Here is a 9,329-nt window from a genome sequence, read left to right as displayed (position 1 = left end):
CCCTGGCACAGAGTGACCCAAAGTGTTGGGCATCGGTCCATGTGTTGGGCATCGGTCCATGCCAAAGCATTTGGTGCTCCAAACTTTTGATTACTTAGTGTAGGAGTCACCAATGACTCCATCGTGAATCCTAACCAATGGCTACTGTACACCTTGGAACTACTCACTGCAGACTGACAGCATAGTTCAGGGACAGAGGAGACAGATCATCCTCAACTTCTAAACCATCATTTAATAATGTAAGGACTCAAGGTATTCACATTTTTGCATGTTGTTGTCCGCATTCATACGTAAAATAGGAAGCACGGCCTTCCTTGTGGTGATAAAACCTAAATGCAGACTTCCTAGAATACGATTTATGTTCTGAATGTTTGAGTGATGGAGGCTACAGTCAGTTCTGGCTCTGCAGTTCTGTTTGATTGGAGTCGGGCACTTGGGTATGCGTGAGGAGAAAACCCATAACTAGCTCAGGAAAACAACACTCGTGTCAAAAGCAAGACAGGAAAACAATGGCACGTTTACAACACTTTTGCCTTTTATTGATCCATTCCTGCAAGGAAGGTTTAATGGGCTTCTAAAAAATATAGCATCTTTTAAAACAATGCCATGATGGATTCAAACAAGACAAAACAAAACAAAAAAGAAATTAAGAGAAACAAAACGTTGACATCATCAAAGGGGAGTGAGTGAGAAACAAGAGTCAGCGAAGTCCAGACCATCTTGGGGGTTGCCTGGAAAAGCACAGAGATATCAATTAGACAGCTTAGAGACGGGGCACGACCTGACAAGCAACAGGACCGTCCTCACCACTCCAGGGGTCACTCGGAATGACTGCAGAGGAGGCCTGTTGAAAAGAGAGCATCTGCCAGAAGGACTGGGACAGATGAGCTAATGACTGAGATCACATTATATGAGACATGACAATGAATGAGTGCTGATCGATCATGCAAGTTAGTGTAGTGATGGACATAGAGTACTCAGAGTGATTCCTACTGGGCTAAGTGTTAGTGTTAGGGCTATGTGTTAGGGTTAGGGCTATGTGCCATCTCATTCCTACTGGGCTATGTGTTAGGGTTAGAGCTATGTGTTAGGGTTAGAGCTATGCGTCATCTCATGGGCCATGTGTTAGGGTTAGGGCTATGTGCCATCTCATTGTGATTCCTACTGGGCTATGGGTTAGGGTTAGGGCTATGTGTCGTCTCATGGGCTATGTGTTAGGGTTAGGGCTATGTGCCATCTCATTGTGATTCCTACTGGGCTATGGGTTAGGGCTATGTGCCATCTCACTGCAAGACAGACCAATAAGTTACACTGACAGTGCAAGGCCAAGTTTTAGGTGAAAGTTGGAGACGCATGATTGGTCAATGCTACACTGGCACTGCACATATGGAAGGACATCCAAGGAGGATGTCTCCTGAAACACACACACACACACACACAAAAAACCTGGTATGTAAACAAAAGAGACTAATCCTCTTAAAAGGCACATAACCAGATTAGAGCTCCTTCCAGAAAGCTGCAGAGCATCGCGGCAGACCAGACACTAATGATGATTCATTTTCATGGGGCCTATAGCACTGCACCAGCAGCAACAGAGGGGCTCTCCTAACTCAGGGGGGGCACAGGACGAAGAACACACACACCTGGAGGATACACAGGTGAAGGGTGTGTGTGTTTAGGGCCCAAGGTGTCAGGGCAGGAACACCTGCGATACTTTTGCTTAAGAAAACAAAACACTAGCAAACGTTTCAACCAAAAGTCTTCACTTGGGTGTCTCTGCTCCACATGGTGATCACATACGAAACACATGTAGTTTAGTGCAAACCGGATTCAGTACATGCACTCAAGGGTTTTGGTTTAGAGAGCATAGACTCTCTCTCTTCCAAACACACACACACATTGATGCAGGTGACCCCAGAGCCCTTGACATGGCCGTGTTGAGGCTCTTCACCTTAGGTAAATACACACTGTTTTTACCTCAAACATCACAACCTGACCATCACTGTCTGCCTCTCTCAAACATACACACACATTGCCTGTTTCACTAAAAACACACTCACTAAAAAATGGTTCTCATGCACACACACAGATAACATGAACACACAGGCACACACACACACACACACACACACACACACACGGTGTGAAATTTAGCAGACTTAAATATGTCACAAATACCTGCTAAAAGTAACAAAAGACATTTTGCACATTCTGCCCAGAAACAAGTCAAAGAGACTGTCCACCAGTGACTCATCCTGTCAGAGTTGATAAAACGTGTGTGTGTGTGTGTGTGTGTGTGTGTGTGTGTGTGTGTGTGTCTGTAGTTGCCAGCCAGTTAGTTTGTAATGAGGTGTTTTCCTGAGCGGAATGTTTGAGTGTTCAAGAGCTTTGGGCACTTCATGGAGATGCATGTAGGATTTTTAGCTTAAAAAAAAAAAAAAAAAAAAAAAAACCACCTACAAAAAGCAACAGAAGAAAGAACCATTTTCACATGTTGCTAAAACACCATGCTAACCTGCTAACTTTGATGCGTACTCTAATGCAATGACCACTCAAGAGGCAAATAACATGCACGTCAATGGAAGAGGGCCATCACAGACACATCAGGGTGTGTTTAAGGCAACTCAGATTCTACATACAGCCTCTTTAAATCTGGAGAGGTCCTGAATGCTACTGGGCCATATGTAGCCTGGCATAACAGCAGCACTGGGCCAGATTAGGCCCATATGTAGCCTGGCATAACCAGATCAGGGCCATATGTAGCCTGGCATAACCAGATCAGGGCCACATGTAGCCTGGCATAATCAGATTCAAAGTCTCGAATTCAAGTCTGGTAACAAGCCATTTGAAATTGTTTATGGGGCATGTTTCAACCTAGCCTATAGCCAGCCAGAACCTACCCCACACTGCAAAAACTGCTTATCTAATTTGAATCGAACCAAGTCTTATTAATCTTATATCAATGTACTTTAATTTGTTTTCAGTATAAAGAGACTTACCCAGCGTTTTCCCTTAAAATCATTAGACTTAAGAGTTTGACTTATTTTAAGACATCTCATCCTGAAAATAAGCAAATTTGTCTGGCAGTGCATTAAAGTCTGCATGAAGCATGAAGTCTTCTTAAATTAAGCCAAAATGATCTTACGACAGAGCGCTAGGTACATACTGAAAACAATACCAAAGAGATTTGATTAGATTTTATTTTTTGCAGTGCAGCCACAAAATTTGAGGATGTCAAATGTCTTAAAATGCCGTTTTCTGTTAATCTTTTTAGGTTGCTTATATGTCTGACGCGATAGCGGAATCTAATCATCTTGCTTGTCCAGTCCACTCATCTGTCCATCATTGCATGAAGCTCAAACGATATGACTGGCCCCAACACATCTCCAGCAAAGGGACTTCTCAATGGAGAGACTCTGGACTGAATTTCCTGCACTCAAATTTTGGGGGCGTGATAAATTTGTGCTGGCTTCCAGGCTCGGCAATACGACTCGGCAATACGGAAACCCCAACCACCAGTTCAGGCCGCTGTCTGGCCCAGCGTCGGTGTGTGTAACCGCTGTGTGTGTAACTGCTCTCTGGGACGGCGTCCGTGTGTGTAAGCGCTGTCTGGCCCAGCGTCCGTGTGTGTAAGCGCTGTCTGGCCCGGCGTCCGTGTGTGTAAGCGCCGGCATGCCGTAGGCAGATCCAACATGTTCAGATTTCAGACACCGGCTCATGTACAAAACATCAGGGTCCGATGGGAGGAGCGGCAGAGTGGAGTTGAGTCGAGGTGACATCAGAGGGACGCGGAGCTCTTGCTACTCGGAGGCATCGCCATCACCGAACCGCTGGAGGAACCGCTGGGATTTTAGATACGAGACACGAACAAACTCAGACAGCGGCAGTTTAAGAGGAACAAAGGGGGGCTTTGCTAGTACGAGATGAAACGTTTGAATAAGCAGCCTACTGGCAGCCTGTAGCGCGCTGATATGTGTGTGCTAGCTCTCACACAAAGACATATTCTTCTTTCTCCATTTTCACATTTGGGCAGGTTTATTTATTAATTAAATCATCACCCAAACATGTCTGAAAAAGGATAACCTTGACTGCTGAAAGCAGATGACAAATCTATTGATTAAGTCGCTATGACAACCAAAGTAAGATTCTGAAAGAGCTTTTGGTGGAATGCCATTGCCACGGATACGGAGTTCTGGGAGGTAAATGTCTTGGTAGAGAGAGCATACAAAGCTACTGAACCATGTCCCCGTAACACACAGCTGGCACACGCCAAAGCAGCCTTATTCATATCCCACAATACGCTGAACCTTCCAGCCGTCATCCAGCTTCCTTAATGCCAGGCGTGCCCTGGGGCAGAGAGGGCGAGAGTGGGCGGGTACAGCATGGCAGACGCCTGATGGGCGCCGGTCAGAGATGGAGCACAGTCCAGGGAGCCATCAGAGCCAGTCGCAGGCAGGGGGCATACAGAGGGGCAACCACGCCATCGCCAATCGGCTGTTGTGCCCGCCTGCCTGGGCAGAGGTCTGGAAGCGCTAGAGAGCAGAGGACTCTATAGTGAATATCTATAGAGTATAGAGGGCAGTCGTGGCCTACTGGTTAGGGCTTGTGGCTTGTAACCGGAGGGTTGCCGGTTCGATCCCTGACCAGTAGGCACGGCTGAAGTGCCCTTGAGCAAGGCACCTAACCCCTCCTGCTCCCCCGCGTGCGCTCAAGCAGGCAGCTCACTCACGTTGGGATTAGTCACCTCACTGTGTGTTCACTGTCACTGAGTGTTTCACTAATTCACGGATTGGGATAAAATGCAGAGACCATATTTCCCTCACGGGATCAAAAGAGTATGTATATGTATGTCTTATACTTCTATCGGGCCTATCTATCGGCCTGTACCCAGCTGCTACCTGAAAGGTATCACAGCCCGCTAATGCAGAAAGCTGGCTAGAATGCTAATGTTGGCAAGAAAATGGGTAAACATTAATTACTAGCAAACGCTAGCATGCAAAAAGATCACTACACAGGTTTGGATTAAGTCCAGTGGACCTTACCCATACCCATTCTCCAATAGCAGACAACAGCATGCTAGGCAGGCAAGCCTAAATCTGTCCTCCAAAAATGTATCTAAATATTCAGCCAACACTTGTGGCTGAAGTACTTTCCCCCAGTGATCTGAAATAGAGAGGCAGAGATAGTCTTCATCCCCGAGGCTACACTCTCTCACCCTGGTGGGGGCTAATATTAGCCTTCTAACCACAGAATGCCCCCCCCCCACCTGAGCTTGAGCGAGGGGGATGGGGACACCTGCTGCTGCGGTTGTTGCAAAGGCTGCTGGGAAACCACCAGCTCTGGGTCACTTCATGTGATCCATACATTTACCAGCCAACCAGAGAACACCCACTGATGCTGACTACAGAGAGTAGAAGAAAAAGGACAAGAATATATACCTTTATTATACAGTATATATATATATATATATATATATATATATATATATATATATATATATATATATATATATATATATATATATATATATATTATACAGTATAATATATATATATATATATATATATATATATACACACATACACATACACACAGAGAGAGAGAGAGAGAGAAGGGGGGGGGGGGGGAGGGTTGAACAATGTTGCCCAGCCATGTTGCTAAGCAATGTTGTTGGGAACTTAATGTCCAAACAGACGACAATGGAACTGATCCATATCTGGCATCACTGGCTCATGCATCCTCATCTTAACTTAGAGGATCTGGGAGCCAAGTGGTTGAGTTTGGGAGAGCCGTTAAGAGCGTGTGACCGCTACACTCATACATACTAACGGCTCTTTCCCTCTGACCAGTCTGTGGCTCGCCCCTTAGTATCTCTGTGTGATAACAAGGTGAAAGGGGACCATGGCATGTCCTCGCTAGTCACAATGCAGCTGAGAATGTTTCTCTGCCCGGAGGCTCCGCAATTCTCTTCCTCACACTGAAGTTCGCCAGCTCACCAGTGCTGTACGTCTGCTGCTGCTCGCCAGCTCACCAGTGCTATGCGTTCACGACTGCTGTCGTGACTGTGGTCAAAATTACTCCAAGACAACTGGTGTGAGACTGCAGCTTTATTCACGACGCCAGGAGCATGTTACCCACATGAAATGTCAAAGTAACAAGCCCACACATTTGTGGGTGAAGCCAACTCCTATACCCTTAACACACACCCACACAAAATCACAAGTTGTCACCCTCCAGTGATCACCTAACCATCTGGTATTTTAACAGAGATAAGAAATGTTTACGACCCCCCCCATCCTGAGGGTTACCCACAGTTTGGTGACACAGGGGTTATCTTAGCTTTCCTAAGTCAAAACATTCCAACATAGGGGTTTTAGATGGCACAAAGCTCAGAGTAAGAGGATGGTAATTAGATTTCACTACATGTATGTAAGGTATACTAAACATTCCATGAGAGACATATAAAAATTATCCCACATGACAATGCGGCCGCAGCACCATATTTAGGTCTTGGTGCCCACGAGGACTCGGGTTCCAAATTCTGGTCTGCGGTCAAGTCCAAATCCCACTCCATCTCTCTCTTCGTGTGTGACCGCTACACTCCCATTTCTCTCTCTCCCACCCACTTCCTGTCTCTCTCCACTGTCCTATCGATATGAAGCCACCCCCCACAAACATAAAAAATAAAATAACAGCAGTCCTCCCGATGGACACAGGGTGAAGCGGAACGGTAACGTCCTACACTGTTCCACTCTGCAGCCCAAACCTCACCACTGCTACAGAGCACACACACATACGATCACACACACACATACGATCACACACACACTGCTACAGAGCACACACACATACGATCACACACACTGCCACTCACTAATGGCACACACTGCTACAGAGCACACACACACACTGCTACAGAGCACACACACATACGATCACACACACTGCCACTCAATAATGGCACACACTGCTACAGAGCACACACACACGATCAAAGCCTCTGTGTGATAGACAAAGATTCAGAGAAGAGAGAGAGAAGGGGGAGACTGAGAAGGAAGAGCGAGAGAGAGAGAGAGGAAGAAAAACGAAGCTTCAGGCTCATTATTAAAACAGCACAGATAACCTATTAGTGAAGCACACTGAAGCTTCAGGCTCATTATTAAAACAGCACAGATAACCTATTAGTGAAGCACACTGAAGCTTCAGGCTCATTATTAAAACAGCACAGATAACCTATTAGTGAAGCACACTGAAGCTTAGGCTCATTATTAAAACAACACAGATAACCTATTAGTGAAGCACACTGAAGCTTCAGGCTCATTATTAAAACAGCACAGATAACCTATTAGTGAAGCACACTGAAGCTTCAGGCTCATTATTAAAACAGCACAGATAACCTATTAGTGAAGCACACTGAAGCTTCAGGCTCATTATTAAAACAGCACAGATAACCTATTAGTGAAGCACACTGAAGCTTCAGGCTCATTATTAAAACAGCACAGATAACCTATTAGTGAAGCACACTGAAGCTTCAGGCTCATTATTAAAACAGCACAGATAACCTATTAGTGAAGCACACTGAAGCTTCAGGCTCATTATTAAAACAGCACAGATAACCTATTAGTGAAGCACACTGAAGCTTCAGGCTCATTATTAAAACAGCACAGATAACCTATTAGTGAAGCACACTGAAGCTTCAGGCTCATTATTAAAACAGCACAGATAACCTATTAGTGAAGCACACTGAAGCGTTGCCAAATACAGAGAATGAGGAGACTACAGGCGGCCCGGAGTGGAAATGGCATTGTTTATTTTTTGGCTTTCCATTATTGTTATTTTTTAAATCCATGGATAAAATATACAGCTTTAAACTCAGAGAGCACCCAAGTACGGAATCATTCATGAGGAGAATGTTCTGCTTCATCAGGCTAACTGTGGGCAACTTAAACTACATCAATACATTGGAGGTGTGTGTGTGTGTGTGTGTGTGTGTGTGTGTGTGTGTGGTTTGGACTGTGGCTGTGGTTTGGTTAAACCTCTCCATTAGATGGTCTTGGCCTGGTTACTCGTTTGTGGAAAAAAGGCACATCTGGAATCAGTGCTGCCTCAGCTGGATGGAGAGGTAGGGCACACACACACACATACGCGCACACACACACACCAGCTCTGACAGTCCATTCATATGGGTAACTGGGAAAAGACAGCCACAGAGCTCTGGGGGAACACACTGAACTGAGGGCAGAAGATCCTGCTCAAGTTCCTGCATATTTAAGTATCTATGAGGACACAGGCTACTTTAACAGAGACAGGAGGTACCACACAAACAGACACTCCTCTAATCTGAACCACACATTAAACTGCCATCTATTTAAAGGAGGCTAATTCATACTTACTGAGCCTTGGATAAATAAAAGCATACTTTTCTACTGCCAACTGCTATTCATGTTTAAATTTAATAACAAATAAATGACAACGTCTGCAGGTTATCTAGCATGCTGCTGATTGTGGTTGTGGTCAGTTTGCTTCCACGGTTCATCCTTAGTAAGGGCTGTTGCCAGGCTTCCTGTGGTTTGACAGACACTCTTTCAGTCTCCAACGATGTGTTTGTGTATCCCCCCCCATCTCTCTCCTCTTCCTATCCTCTCGGCGGCTTGTCCATCAATGCATTCATTCGTTTGCTCGTTAAAAGCTTGATTGCAGACACGTAGGTCGAGCTCTCAGGCAGTCTCTACATTAACTATCTTCTCCAACCGCCGAAAGTGGACTGAGAAGACCTAGAGAAAAAACCAGGAAACAGACCAAAACAAAAAAGAAAAGAAAAAAGATGTTGCTGAAAAACTTGATGGGGTAAAAAAAGCCCGAATGTTCTCTTCTGAAGTTCCTTCCTGCCTTGGGGAAGGTGCAAAAGGCTGTCTAGGGGTACACACAACACACACACACACGGGTCACTGAGGAGGGGCATGGGTGGAGGAGGAGGTTGGGGTAGCGGAACAGCAGGAGGACGAGAAGCTGAGGACCTACACTTCACACCTATCCAGTGTTGGAGACAAAGTCCACTGAGAGGTCAACCTGGGCCAGTTCACACCCATGACCGTGCGTAGTGACTAGAATCCCTTGTTTTAGATCTTACATCTTCTTTGGGTGAGCACACCATATTGCTGTACAAGACCCTTGTTATACCGTCATTTTATCAGTAAATACAAGGTTCTCAAGATTTCCGTGTGTGTAACAAGCGAATGTGTGGCAGTTATATGTGCTCTAACCATCATGTACATATATTCAATGTACATAAAATATGTATACAATACCAATGCATTTGAAATCACGGT

General features: G+C 45.2%; 1 protein-coding gene across 1 annotated transcript in view; it reads right to left on the bottom strand.

Annotated features, from left to right (window-relative positions):
* Positions 1-513: 513 nt before the first annotated feature.
* nup214 (nucleoporin 214) overlaps positions 514-9,329 on the bottom strand; it is a 113,244-nt gene continuing 104,428 nt past the window's right edge. The window contains 1 exon segment of the mRNA XM_048259276.1: positions 514-731. Coding sequence (XP_048115233.1) covers positions 701-731 — 31 coding nt within the window. The 3' untranslated portion in view covers positions 514-700.

This window comes from Alosa alosa, chromosome 12, assembly GCF_017589495.1.
Source record: "Alosa alosa isolate M-15738 ecotype Scorff River chromosome 12, AALO_Geno_1.1, whole genome shotgun sequence".
Classification (NCBI taxonomy): domain Eukaryota; kingdom Metazoa; phylum Chordata; class Actinopteri; order Clupeiformes; family Clupeidae; genus Alosa; species Alosa alosa.
This window is presented reverse-complemented; position numbering and strand designations above follow the sequence as displayed.